Source organism: Ictalurus punctatus, chromosome 11 (genome assembly GCF_001660625.3).
Source record: "Ictalurus punctatus breed USDA103 chromosome 11, Coco_2.0, whole genome shotgun sequence".
In the NCBI taxonomy this organism is placed as follows: domain Eukaryota; kingdom Metazoa; phylum Chordata; class Actinopteri; order Siluriformes; family Ictaluridae; genus Ictalurus; species Ictalurus punctatus.
The window spans coordinates 14,385,213-14,400,328 of NC_030426.2; the positions used below are offsets into that span (position 1 = coordinate 14,385,213).

The following is a 15,116-nucleotide window of genomic DNA, read 5'->3' on the forward strand; positions in this document are numbered from 1 at the left end:
AATTTATGACTTTTGTGAGCTCAAATACTGGTTAAAAAAAAAATACCATGAATGTCAAAAAAATAGTAGCTGAAAGAAAAAATGGTCCAGTATAAGGCACTACATTGTGCCTTGTAAAAAAAAAACAGCATTTAAAACAGATTACATTAAAACCAATTAATAATGATGGTTAACACCTAGTAAAACAGCAATTAAAAGTAAAATTAAAAGTAACAGCAATTTAAAAACTCCAAGATAAAAAATACAAAATAATGTAAAATAAATTTTTACATTATGTCAATCATTTCAAGATTAGAAACATTTTAAATAGCATGTAAAAGCAATTGTTAACATCATGTAAAAAATAGTAACTAAAAGTACTTTTAAAAAAAAACTTTAAACGTCTTAAAACATAAATTTATACCGCATCAAGCAAGTATAGCAACTATCATATGGCATAATCAAACCTTCTACGCCCAGCTCTATGGTTGTAGGAGTGTCAGGAGTAAATTCTGTATAATCCCTGTGGCCTTCACTGAGAACCTTTCTACAAAATAACATTAACAAGAAGCTTATTATACAATTTTGTATAAGAATAGTACAGCTTCATAAGCGCTTTGCTTACACTTAATCTTCCTTAAAATATTTTTGTTTTGTTAGATTTAGGGAAACAACAACATTTTTGAGCCAAATTATCTGGAAAATAGAAGTTAGATGGCGCCACAGGCCGTACTGCTGGCTCATCTATTAGAAATTAGATTACAACACAAATTTCACGAGAGGAAAATATTTTTTTTTGAAAGTGCATAGTGCATACTATATCATGTTGAAATGAAGAAATTATGACAGTTTGGGACACTTTTAGGATCATTTTGACCTGTCAGGTGATATGGATCAGCTTACTCTGATCATGCCTTTAGATGGATGGAGCTGGGGGAAAGGAACATGACACAAATTTATTCACAGACTTTTAAATAGTTATGCTTCAGAAGAAACAGCAAATACAGAAACAAAAGCCTAGGAAGTTTGTTTGCATTAGGGAATTTTTTTTCACACATGAACATAACTAAATAGTGCACCATGTGTTTTAAACCATCGTGGCTGATTTGTGAGATGATTTGAAACCGACACAAATCATGTTTACTGGTATGTTAAAACATTATGTAGTATTATAGCAGTATGGAATATTTTGTGAGTAATATTTGAGATTATGTTTAATGAGTAAATGTTTCCTGAAACAATTATGCTGGGAAGCGTCATTCCTACTTCTGAATAACACCCTACACAGTGAAAACATTACTGAGAAACACACAACATCATGATGAATCATGGATCATGATTGAATCATGATGCACTACATTGCCAGGTAAAAGCTTTTTACTTCCCTATATTTCAGAATTTGGGGTAAACACGGTTTACAATTATTATAAAATTATAAATGCAAAGAAAGGGTAGGTCTAAGTGAATTGAGGAATGCTTTTGATTTTTGAATAGGAAAAGACTATGATGTTGAACCCTGTAATTAGAAATCATTTATGTGTCTTACAGCTAATAAAAGTACCTCCATATCTTCAATGTCTTTTAATTTAGTGTCTCATTAGGATCTTTGTCATAAATTATATGGAACCCCAAATGTTCAAAAAAGTTTCACTATCAAAACCCCACTATATTAGGTGTCACCCAAAAGAACATTGCTCCCTTTTGAGTTTGGTTCCTTTTAAAGTTTCTTCCTCATGTTGTCTCAGAGTTTGTTCTCACATAGCTAGACTTGATAAGTCTAGACCTGGATGTATGACCATCATAATTAAAAACACTGCACAATTAATACTGAATTGAATTAAATAAATCAGTTTATATTGCAGCAATGTTGAATGCTCAATTCTGATTTTTCAGAAGGTGTTAATTAATTTACTATAACAGCAACTCTGACACTACTGCTGGCTGCAATTCAAATATCAGGTTTATAATAATGCATTTGTTCAAATGTGTTATCATTTCTGTAGTAACAACTAGTTCACAGGTATCTAAAAACTAAAATAAATACCATTCTGAAGAAAAATGTAAAATTTAAAGCCATATTCAAACATAATGTCACATCTAATCTTCGGTTTAAGAGTAAACTTTGACCACTTCAGCAGCACAGCAGTTGTAAATAATGGTTACTTGCAAAACATTATGGTGCACTTATATTCTACTGTATGTAGCTCATCTTATCTTGCTATCCAGTAACAGCAGTTTTATTAGTGTCAACAAGTCAGATAAACTTTATTGGCTCACATGAAAGAATTCAGATGAAATGCCGGCTACAAGCTTTCTGATTTGTGATCAAATGCAGCAGTATCATAAAACCAATGCAGTAGTATCATAAAGCAACCAAATAATGGGGTGTGTGTGTGTGTGTGTGTGTGTGTGTGTGTGTGTGTGTGTGTGTGTGTGTGTGTGTGTGTGTGTGTGTGTGTGTGTGTGTGTGTGTGTGTGTGTGTGTGTGTGTGTGTGTGTGTGTGTGTGTGTGTGTATAAAATGCTAAACACTACTACAGAAAATGTAAGTTCTGCCCACGGGCTACAAAATTTCTCTAAAAGTCTCTAACATTTTAAGATGATATCATTTTAACTGTGTCTCTGTCAGTGCATCCCAACCCCCAATTTCAAATAGAAACACACATGCTCCCCCAACACATTCTCCACCTGCTCCTATGTGAACAAAGACAACCACTGGTTACTGGGAAAGAGACCACCCCTTCTATTTTTCCTCTGAACTGGGCTGTCACAAGATCATCTCCTGCTCTGCTGTGCTCTGCATGTAGTGCAAGACATTCCCCACCACTCCCACTATTCCAAGCAACCTTTAAAAACACACACACACCAGGCAGTCACACAGACAGCAGAACTGGTTCTTCCTCTCACACTCACACACTGACAGTTAATAGATTGAGCAAACGGCTGGAACGGAGAAACAACAACAAGCACCTGACAGACAGCTGGTATAGCAGCGCTCCCTCCGCTGTAAGTAATATGTTATCCTCAGTTACCTTTAATCCTTTTTAAACTTTAATGATACCTTTCTGTCCGTGGTTTATGCTTTAAAGGGCAGGACAAAAAGGTGATATGAAGCATCCTTTGGAAAGTTAGATGGAAATTGGGTCTCTATGTTAATTGCAATCTTTCAAAAAAGCTTCAATCTAGAACCACAGAATTTTTTTTTTGTTCGGGTTGTCCATCTTTCGAAAAGCCTTAAAGGTACTATGTAGAATATTACCGCAGAGGTTTACCCTATAAGAGAGAACTCATTTAGGAGTCAAAAAAAATTTTAAGAACTCTTAACTATGCAAAGAGCTTTTGAAGAATTATTATTTCTAGGAGTGTACATGTTTAATCAATTTTAAAATAAGATTCACACACATGATCTAGTGGACTTGTTCAAATTTATCATTGCTACAAGCCTAAATATGTTATTAAACAATGTTTTTCTGCAGTAGAGAACATGCAAACTGACTGCTATTACGTTAACAAATCTGCACACTGATATTTTCTGTCTGAAAGGCCATAACAGGTCAAAGGTTTCCTCCACGAGGTCAAAATCAAATGAATAAATCTGGACTAACAGGTGGCCAACAGCTCCTGGGTAGAATTAAGTATTGTGATGGTAAACACTCCGTAGGACTGGCTGTAGGACAGGCGACAGCTGTGCCATCTGCTCCTGAATTTTAATGATGATTTTACTGACAATTAATACAGAGCAGATTGTTAGACAAACTCAGTATAAGGCACAAAGTACTTTACACACTGTAATCTGTAATAGCATATCATTAATAATATTTATATTCAATTTAAGGATATTATACACACTTATACTGGGGTACCATAATCCATTATCCAGATGAATCCATAAACCAGTGGGCTGTGTAATTTTGACATTTGGGTTAATTTGGCTTTATATTGCAGCATGTTGAGTTAGAAATCAAACAGTGACTGAGCTTAAAGTGGTAATATAGGGCTAACAACTATGCTTATTTATTATCTACAGTAGCATTATTAGGCACATGTCTACCCCTAGGTGTGAATGTGTGTGCATGGTGCCATGCAATGGAGTGGTGTCACACCCAGGGTGTATTTTCACCCCACACCTAGTGTTCTGGTAACTCTGGAACCAGGAAAAAGTAGTTACTGAAGATAAATACATGCCTTTGTGTAAATGTAATTTTTGAATTGTTTGTTTGAGGTGCACATGCAACTCATAGACCTTCTTTTACATGAAGCTGCCATTACGAAAATGCTGGCACTTGACACAAATAACACCTGCTATGTTTTGTTTGTTCTTTGACAGAGAGAAAGACAAATTAAACAGACACACCATTGCTCCTATAAAAGAAATCAGATCATAATTCTAATTAATTACTGAGGAGGACCTACATAAAGAGCAACATTTTCTATTGTGGAACATATTCCAACTGGACCCTCGTTCAATTCCTGTCCTGCACCCTTGCTGGGCTGGTGACATCCTTGAAGGATCTAAATAACCCATTCATATACACTCCTCACACGTTCTCTCTTGGTGACTGCCTCTTGCGCTCTGTGCCATGGTGCTGAGTGAAGATCACGAGTGTGGCGTGTGCTATGAGCGCTACTCCCGGAGCAAGCATGTTCCCAGAGTGCTCTTCTGCAGCCACACGTTTTGTAGCCCTTGCCTGGAGACCATGGCCTCACAGCGGGGAGGCATGCTGAGCGTCAGGTGCCCGTTGTGCCGCCAAGTGTCTTGTGTGCGACCTGGTCTCACGCTGGAAGCGGCACTGTGGGTCAACAGCCGCCTGTGGGACCGCATACCAGAGGATCAAGAACTGGAAGTAAAAGAGGAGGATTTTGAAGAAGAGAAGAGAAGTAGCGGTGTCACAAAGGCAGAATCTCCTTTGCATCCTCATTGGTGAGCATCTATAGAACAAAATAGAAATACACTGAAATAGTCCAGTAGTAGATCCAGTAGTCCCTAGGGAACACTTTCCTAGTCTGAATAGTGGAAAACCTCCTCTTGATGATGCATTTTGAAGGTTTTAAGACTATACTGCAGTGGGACTAGTTAATCATGGTAGGGAATTCCCATTGGTTCTATGGTGTGTTTGAATAAAGCATGACAGGAGAAAAGAAATAACATGTTAAATATTATTTAATATTATTCATCTTTCAGGTTGAGGCTATCACCACAGCATGACCGACTCAGACTACGACTCCCAGGGTTTCTGAGGAGAATGATTGTCCCCAGGCAGTCGCAACAAAGAATTGTCCCTGGATGCAATGTGTGAGTCGTTCTATTACTGTTGCCTTTTGCTCCACACCTTCTCTCAGATTGCTTCAGATGATATTTTGTAACATTACAAAAACATTGATCAATATTCATTTGTCCACTGGATATTTCAGCAATGCAGTCCTATATTTGTTTACTCTAGTCATGTGAAACAAAACATCTCTTGGCATCACAAATGACTCACGTTCACATTCCTCTTTGGCCAAACACAGCATTACAAGATTATATTGGTGCTGTTGTGCAAAGTTAAAAGTTAAGTCTACACTAAACTATAGATCATAAACTTTTAAATGTTTTCCTGTGAATGTGATGACAATGTAGTTTTGAGTAGTGCTCAGGTTCAAAAGGAGAAATAAGCAGATGCATGGAAAAGCTGTGTAAACACATCGTATAAAGCGACAACTGAAAAAACCACATCAGCCAAATCATGTCAGATTTTATTTAACCCAACAGTTTGTGAAGCATGACTCAGGCTGCGAAACTCCCATTCATCAACTGGAAATTAAATTCTGCTCAAACATCTGCTGCTCTATTGTCAAAATGCTAATGCTCTCTTTTACATCACAGGCAAATAAAATCGTGGCGAAGACTGTCAGGGGAGGAAATGCCTTGAACTAGGTTATGCCAGACTGACTTCACCACTCTGCATGATGAACTCTCACACTTGCCTTGCCATTGTCATTGAAGACATCGTGCTACAGGCATAGTCAGTAGTCCTGGAATACGAAAGGATCAGGAGCCTCAGCTTGTGACACTGAGCAGGCGTGAAAAAGCGTACCATTCTCCTGTGTTTCTTGAACTGCGATTTCTGCATGAAGGGTTTGACCAGTCTACCTGCGGGGACCTTCTCATTATCCATTCCATCTATAATCTTCTACATCTGCCTCGACGGGATCTGTTTCAGCTGTTCCAACACAGACAGGGGAAAAGTAGAAAAAGAGTGAAAGTCCCAGATTGCAATATGAGGTGAACAGATGGCCTCCTGAGACAGACCCCTTTCCCGACTCAAACTAAAACCCCAACAACTTCACACAAACCCTTTAATTTATTATTATTGTTACTACTTGTTATTTCTAAATTATTTTCAATTTAATATTCTTTTCACTGGACATGTCAGTGTCTATCTTGTGCTTCTCCTGGCTTTCTGGAGCTGCTTCAACTGTGTTTGTAGAGGTTGAATAGTTTATATTTGCCCTACTGCTGTCTGTTTGGTTAGCTTAAATTAATGATGGAGTGCTTATGCCATCTGTGAGGCTTTCTTGGGCCAAACCAGCCCTCCAGAGATGCTGTATAATGCCAATGAAATGGAAAGTGTTCAGCCAAACTCATAGAGCTTCAGATCCATGGGCACTTGACTTGCAGTTAAGATTTAATTTATGCCTCGCTGCGCTCTTTTGGCATTGCACATGGTCTCAACAGAATCGCACAAAGCAAATGTCACAGGCCTCTTATCCGAGAGAGTCTGCTTTCATTTTCACCAGGCTGGCAAACACAGCAAACATCAGCATATGTTGTCTATCAAGACTTCACACTTGGTTTATATATATGTCATGGTTGAACAATTTCCTGTTCCTAGTCACCTAGGTGTATTAAAATTTTTTTCAATATCAATGGGAATATACTTCAAATATATTTTTCTCATATCAATTTATAGGGGTGCCATTAATTGTGGCACATCTATATTTAACAAAGAGGGTTGTTTTGTTTTTTTTGTTTTTTTTAATAAACCTGTGTTGTATCGCCAATTGTTTGATATCCATGAGAGCACAATATTTCTTCTTGTGAATTCTTTGGAAAAAAGATTTCACATCCTTCTTTGCTCATATTTACCAAGGGTGCCAATATTAGTGGAGGGCACGGTAGGTCTACATCAGCAGTTCGTGGCCATAGATTTATTGAGGCAGGACATTAATAATAACGACATTACCTCAAACAGGGAGTAGGCTGTAAAAGTTATGCTAGAGTCTACTATCTCGTGAATTTTTAGAGTAACCCTGTAATAATCAGTCGAGAGTCAAAAAAACACAGTCATCCAGCAAACAGTCTAGCAGCTTGTTTTGATTGTTTTTAAGTGTACCTTTGATTATCTGTGTTAAAGGTAATGTCATTAATCAGGGTTGCCAGGTATCAGCAAATATTTCCTGCCCAAATTAATAAAAAAAATATAAAAAAAAACACAAAAGACCTGAAACTAGCCTAAAGAAATTTAGGCACTGGAAATCAGCCTCAGCATTTGAGTGGGAAACAAGATCACCATGGTGCACATGTAGGATCTATGGACATTACCCACTGCATTTCCCCCCTTTCAATCTTTTACATCTAGAAAGGCAACCAAAGAAGTATTTCAATGGAATTTAAAATACATGCAGTTATGAATGAGGACCAGATGTTTATGATGTATATGCAAGTCAGTTTCCCTGATTTGATATACTTAGACACAAAAGCACTCTAATAATATGCACACGTGCAATTTCTCACTATACTCAAATAAATGAACCATCTCTTTTCATTAGTTATCTGATTACTCTTGGCATCAACTTTATTAAAAGCACTGTGGGCAGCTTTATATATTGCTTTAAAAGACCAAACACTAAATAAAAGCATTTAGCCAAACCAAGCAGGTAAGCAATGAGAGATCATGCCAAGTTCAATATTACTTTAAAGATACTGCTTGCAGTTGGGTCTAGGCCAACAGGATCCAAAAACTGGCAATTCACAGCTATTGACAATTCCCTAGAAAGGCTACAAGCTGTTCAGAGTAAAGTTAGGGCTTGGTTCAATATTGAAAATCAAACACCAACACTGAGAACAACCTTTCCATCAATTTAATGTGATGTAAATATGGAAAAAAAAAAAAACAAACAAAAAAAACCTCACTCTGAAAAAACCCCGCACGCATTTTTTCCTATCATTTTTTCTACAAAACTCATCATTGGAGGCAGAAATTTCAATTCAATGCATAGAATTTACCACAGGAGCCAGAGCCAATAGGAGTCAGTGCACCTCTAGTTAATGTTAAAGTTAGTTAGCTAGCTAAAATGAGATCCATAGATACAATACTAATATCTAACTAGTATAATGCCTTTTGACACAAGTGGAATGTTACTATTATAACACTTTTTGAAAAGTCAAAAACAAAGCATAAGTATGAGTCCGAGTCAGCTAGCTAGACACTTACACATGCAGTTTCTAACCAAGTCAGATAGCTACTAAGATTTACCAGTTTCTAATCAAATCAGTTACCTACCTACTTATGCATACAGTTAACCAAGTCAGCTAGTTAGCTATATACATTTGCCGTTTCCAGCTGTCAGCTAGGTTGTTAGCTACACTTACAGCACGTCAACACCTAATGGCTTGAGGCAAAATTATTGTCTGTTTTACCCTCCAATAAAACCCCAAATGTTGGTAAGGACATTTAAGCAGTCCCTACCTAAATCAACACCTACTGTATGGTTCAGCTGTCATCACTTGGAGCTTTATTTCTATCAGTACTAGAAAACTCACCTTGTTTTTGAAGAACACAGGGCCTAAATATGCAATCAGCAGAGAACATGCATGAGCTCTCAGGAAAGAACCAAAATGTATGGCACAGGAGTTCATGTGCAAAGCCTCAAATTTGTAATAAATCAAAATCTTAAAATCTAAACAAGTGGTAGCAGAGTGTCATGCTTTGTTCAGTCTGCTTAGAGCAGTGGGTTCAAAACCAGGTTTAAACTGAGCCATGACATCAACTGACTTGTACACCGGATGAAAAAAAGCCTTTAGACAACAGTGAAAGACATTCTGTAAGAAGTAGCAAAATCATTAATTATAATATGGATTAAAAAGTATCACAGCTACAAGAAACCTTAGAATTTAACTTACAATTTAAAAAAAATAAATAAATAATATATATATATATATATATATATACAATATATATATATATATATATATATATATATATATATATATATATATATATATATATATATGTATTTAGCTACAAGAAACCTTAGAATTTAACTTACAATTTAAAAAAAAATATATATATATATATATATGTATTTATTTTTTTTACAGCTGAATACACATGAAATATGTTCAAATACCTTCTCACCATATTGTAAACGACAGTACTGGGAGATCCTTTGTGTTGGAAAACCAGAAACAACATAACACAAAGGAACCGTTCAGCTGGATAAATGGATAAGAGCCATTTTAATTAGTCGCATGTCATCTGTTAATATGTCCGCCATCTGAGAGTTAGTTGTGAGGCTCTATTAGGCTTCTCTGCTGTGCACGTGCTCTTGTACCATCATGGCAAAATATACTATTTGAATCTAAAAACTACTAAGATCAATTCAACAAATGATAACATCTATAATCATTTTAACCTGTAAATAAAACAGAAAGATGTATTTAGACATGCATAATATTCAAAGAGAAATTCCAACTAAGCAATACATTTAAAAAAAAAAAAGTTTCTAGAGATTTTAGAGATTTAAAAAAAAAAAGGAATTTTCTGAGTAAATGTATCATGTGTATGTTTCACATAACACAATCAGGAAACACCAGGTAAAACCAGTGTTATGTCACAGTTTCAGTTAGAACCTTGTCAAACCCGTGAAGCTCAAATGACTCAGTGTTTTTTTTCCTGGGGAAACATGCTGTGACATGATAATGAGATGTTCATAACAATTCATTATCTACTTCTGAGTAACTTCCCAAGTTATTTTCGACAAGGAAGTCAATATGGTTATGGTAAAGATTACATTCTACAAACACTACTGACAACATTCATTCATATTGACAAAGTATTACACCTAGGATTAATAAATCACAAGTAATGTTAAGAAAGAAGCTCACGTATTAATTTGTTTAAATGTTCAAGTGTTAACAAAATACACCTGCAATGACTACTTTTTAAATTAATGACTAAAATTAGTTCAGAAAAATTAAATGACAGCATTTTCATAAATGCTAACTTGCTGAAATATGGTAAATATTGGAATGTATAAAGTTCTGACTTATTTATTTGTTTGTTTTTCAAAAATAAGATAATGTTTTAACTATGTTATTGACATACCTCTGGATTAGGGATGAAACTGAATAATGTAGGCTATTAAATTGTTTATGTATTGGTAAATAGAACCAACAATTTTTTTAAGGAAATACTGGGGGCAGGTACAAACAAAAATAATACCATTCACAGACCATTTAGTGTTCATAATTTAAAAAAAAAAAAAAGAAAGAAAAAAGAAAAAAGGCCACACCCACTTCAGGTTTATATCTGAATACGGATATAGACATTTGGAGCACTAATACAAATGGTGCAGAAAGATACCGATAAATAATTAAATATACAACAAAAGGAGAAAGTTAAGATCCACTTTGACCTATTTGATGATTAATATTTTATGAATCAGTGTCTTAATGGATCTTTGTGGATTTGTCAGATAATTATCCAAATTAAAACCAACAAAAGCCAGGTAGGTAATAAGACTTTTTTAAAAATAGTTTTTTTAAATTGATTTTTATTGGTTCAGACAGACATGCTAGATCTCTGTACAGTGTGAATGGAGAGTGAGCTCTGAATCAATCAGACTCAAGTTGAAACATTTACACTAGTAATGGTCTCACTCTCTGAAGCAGGACCCAACATACATACAGACTTTTTTTTTTTTTTTTTTTTTTTGCCAAGAATGGTGTGTATTACTGTGCCAACAGAAGAATGAACAAATCACAGATTCACTGTTGTTTTGGTACACACCTTATAAGGGCTAGACTATATATATACATCCTGTTCATGCCTAATGATATAGTAGACACTATCTACACGATGGTGAAAGCACATGATGAAGTGAAAGGTGATACAGGAAGTAAACAAAATGTAAACGAATGTTACAAGCTATCAAAGAAACAGTCAAATAATCAAACAATAAATACCTTCACACCAGAGTTTCATTTTCAGCTGTGTGTGTGCCACCAGGCTATGAGTGTCGGTGCCATTTGAAAACAATCAATGAAGGCATCATTAAAAATAACACAGAGGGCAAAACTGAGATTTGTGTGTCATTAATGAAACAGTGCACAACTGATACTTGTTTTGCTTCTTCCATGTAGCAGGAGTCCTACAAGACAGTCAGGCAGGTGAGTGAAAACATACAGTGATACAGAGCACAATCCAGTCAGACAGCACATATCTCGACTAGAATTATCTGGAAGTAGAGATCAATTTCTGCTGCAAGTAGATAAGAACAGAATTGAAAAGCCTCTTCTGCAAAATTCACAGGAAACACTTCATACACAACACGTTATCTGGAATACCACTCTTAAATCTCTTGAATGTTTGATTAGCAGTTAAACTGAACAGCTTGTGTGCTCTGCTCTTAAAGTTTTCCCCAGAACTCTTGGTTCAACATTAGTATTTGGCTCATTTAATAATAATAATAATAATAATAAAAAAAGATAAATGTGAGTCATTTAGTCCTAATTGTGAATAGATGTAGCAGTACTAAAGAGGAGTCATTTGGATAATAGTGACTGGTGAGATATTCTCTACATCAACCTTGAAACATTTACATCTTTCGTTCGAAAGTGCATTAAGGACTGAAATAAAGGTACTCTATACTACTGCGTCGTGAGGTCAGACACGGACACAGGAGCGGACCTCAACGTCCTCGAGAGATGCGAATGTATAAAGCACCTACAGTAGATCTCTGCATAACCCTAACTCTCAGTAGTCATCTAATGTCGTGTTCGGTGGAATACTACATATTCATCGGTCTTAAAGCATTATTTACAGTGAAGCATGACTATACTATATCAATATGAAAAAGCTTACATGTTCATGTTTGTTTTCTTAATAGGAATGTCAAAGTCGTGAAATCATCTCTTCGGCTCTTCAGTCTATGTTACAATCTGGAGAGAAATCATACATCAGACACGTCTTACTGAACAGGCAATAGCTGGATTCTATAAATCATCCTCTCGTTTCAAGCAACTTAAATAGGAGAAGTATGAGAGAAGCTTGTGAAGAGAAGTCTGCCTGTGTGGTAATGAAAAATAAAATGGAACATTTCTCCAGGATGGGATTCAAAGTGTCTAAACTGATGTGGCTGAGCCTCAATCTTCTACACTGGCTCTGTCTGAAGTACATAAAAACACTCACAAACCTTAAAACAATGAAGTTTTCATACAGTGCATAAAGTCACATGTGTGAGTAAGCGTTTACATGGACATAGTGAAAGTCGTGTACACGTATGCCAGCTGACAGAATCGAGTGGAACTATAAAATTCTAAACCGGCGACGAAAACAGGTCTTGCATGCAGGCTTGCTTTGTATTTTCATCCAGTAATTTTTGTTCGGGTTCCCTTCAATCTATACTGGCTGTTGGATGAATCTTCCTCATATATGTAGCAGTATTAAACCTACTGTCATTCTTTCTTTCTTTTTCTTTCTTTTTTTTTTAAAGAGATTTTCCTTGTGTGTACAAAAATAAAAATCAAAAGGAAAAAAAAAAGAATCCATGATTGGACTTTTTTGTTTTGTTTTTTTTCTGTCCCTTTCAAATTTTGAAGACTTTTTGGCAATTTTGTTAATAAAGTATACTATTTCACAACTGAAATGGACTTAACACTGTTTTCAAGCAGTGACCTCGTGGTCTAACGAGTGCCAAATATCCAATCTCGAAAAACTCAACTGGAACTCAACAGAAAGCAACACAACAAGCACGTGGTGTACATGAAGTAGACTGATTAGCTGTGGGCTATTAACAGGAGCATCCGCCTTCAGTGGTAGTCGGCTCTTGCGGTTTGTCCAGCTTGATGTCGATCACTGAGGAAGGTTGTTAAGGAAGAAACAGCTTCATTCCGCATCATTATGACTTATTACATTCATACGTTACACTATCTACAGTATTTTACTCTCCACTCCTTTGGGTCTCTTCATTCATTTACACTGTTCAGCCAAGAAATCCTGATATAATGCAATTCATCCTGTCTGTACAGATGGTATAAAATGAAACTGATTAGATGCAGAATTCATTTCAAGGTAATACAAAATTTTTCATTACTTGTCTACTGATCCAGTAAAGCAGAAGTGTCAAACTCAGGTCCTAAAGGGATAAAATGAGTGGTTTTTTTTCTTCTTCTTTTGAACACACTGAATTCAGCTCGATAATTAGCTGGTGAAGTTAAATCAGGCATGTTAAATGAGGTGTGCAATGCTGTGCAGCCTGGGACCCTGCATTAGGGAATGTCAGGCAAACTGGCCATAAACTATGAATCATTATTGACCCCTGGAGGCAGAAGGACAACATACAGGCTGTAGTACTCTCTCTTACGCTCTAGGAGGCACTGCATTCACAAACACAACACAACCTGTTGTGGAACTGACTGCATATCCAAAATGATGCCATGTACACTTATATATAGTTAATCTAGTGCAGTGTTAAGCACTGCTGTTTGATGGATTTGTCTTAAGTCTTAAGTTGTGATTTTACTTATTTACTTACTTATTACCATACTTCCTCATCACCCCTGACATAAATCACACAGACTGACAATTTCCAAATGTTTGGTAAGCTGCTGTCACTTTTCTTATCAGTAGGAAAAGCATATAAAATGTAATTATAATTTTAACTTCACACACTGTTTGACACACAAAATGACACATTTTTCTTCTATCAGTTTTTCTTTCCAAAACGAGCGATACCACCGTCTGTCTTCTGCCAAAGATGCGTTAGTCATCGATCGATAATCGATAAGATCGATTACATCCCATCACTCGGTTATGCTATAGAACAGATATCATTATTGTGTCATGTGTCTGTCACAGAGAGGGGCTTGCTTTACTTTAGCTATACAATAAATGTTATTATTGGCATTTATTATGTTACAGGGTGTTAAGATCGTTAAAAAAAAGCAGTCTGCTTAGTTACTTTAACTAATGAAAAATAATCAGTATTGTGTCGAGACTTATTTGTTGCCTGAAGTCTGCTTTATTTAAGTTTGGACTGGAGCCGTCTCACCCAAAATGTTTACTATAAAAACTTGCCTAAATATTCATAAACTTGTTTTGACATTGTTGAAGTACATAATCTATTACATTATGTTGTAAAATAGCAGGGATATTTTGTATCAATTATGTTGTGTGATAGCTTGAATATTCTGTGTTGGTAATTCTAAAGTGAAACTATGTATATTATTGGCATCCAAAATAGAATAAGAAAACTAGAAGCCTGAAATGAGTAATAATGTCTAGAAACAGGTTGAATGATCTTATATTTGGTTTATTATTATCTTGGAATAAGGAATACTACATAAATTTGACTACAGTCAAGATATTTTCACTTGCTAAAATGACTTTTTGTTTGCAGTGTAACCTCCAAACTTTCTGGTAGAATTCTACCGTTAAGCATCCGAGTGCCTCAGGGTGAAAGTCCATGTGCCATTATTTAAGAACAAGATGCAGTTTGAGGAAGATATTTTTATCAAAAGGTTTTCGGTAAAATGTTATCTACGTTTGCCTCGGAGTTCCATTACGAAACTAAAGATCAGAGAAGTACAGTATCAGCTGATGGACCATCTTTGGGGTCTTGATGACATACAGGATTTGGTCATTTTCACAGTTCCAAATAAAGGCAAAAATGATTCGAAATTGCAAACTGGTCTTCAAAAACAGGTCACACAGGTTCAAACAGGGGTAAGACAGAGACAACTTTCTGTTTTGCCTTCACTAATACACGTGCGCGCACACACACGCACACAAGCACACTATTTAAATATACACCATGTAACACTGAAAAAACCACTCCAGTGTTATGGGGTGTGATGGGTGGATGAAACTGATT

General features: G+C 35.9%; 2 protein-coding genes across 2 annotated transcripts in view; one reads left to right on the forward strand and one right to left on the reverse strand.

Moving 5' to 3' along the window:
* The first annotated feature begins 2,748 nt into the window (after positions 1-2,748).
* Positions 2,749-7,022, forward strand: im:7152348 (uncharacterized protein LOC559250 homolog). The gene is made up of 4 exons (XM_017479109.3): positions 2,749-2,984; positions 4,306-4,899; positions 5,161-5,271; positions 5,845-7,022. Exons 2-4 carry the CDS (start codon positions 4,559-4,561, stop codon positions 5,888-5,890), a joined length of 498 nt encoding a protein of 165 aa, XP_017334598.1. The 5' UTR covers positions 2,749-2,984; positions 4,306-4,558; the 3' UTR covers positions 5,891-7,022.
* Positions 7,023-11,406: 4,384 nt separating this feature from the next.
* rab6ba (RAB6B, member RAS oncogene family a) overlaps positions 11,407-15,116 on the reverse strand; it is a 95,355-nt gene continuing 91,645 nt past the window's right edge. The window contains exon 8 of the mRNA XM_017479149.3: positions 11,407-13,099. Within this exon, the coding sequence (XP_017334638.1) occupies positions 13,035-13,099 (65 nt within the window). The 3' untranslated portion in view covers positions 11,407-13,034. The remainder of the gene's footprint in view (positions 13,100-15,116) is intronic.

Bases quoted from the DNA above. Each gene is read 5' to 3' on its own strand.
- im:7152348 (XM_017479109.3), top strand. From the start codon at position 4,559: ATGGTGCTGAGTGAAGATCACGAGTGTGGCGTGTGCTATGAGCGCTAC. The intron at 4,900-5,160 runs GTGAGCATCTAT...TTCATCTTTCAG, and splicing joins TCTCCTTTGCATCCTCATTG to GTTGAGGCTATCACCACAGC. The intron at 5,272-5,844 runs GTGAGTCGTTCT...TTTACATCACAG, and splicing joins ATTGTCCCTGGATGCAATGT to GCAAATAAAATCGTGGCGAA.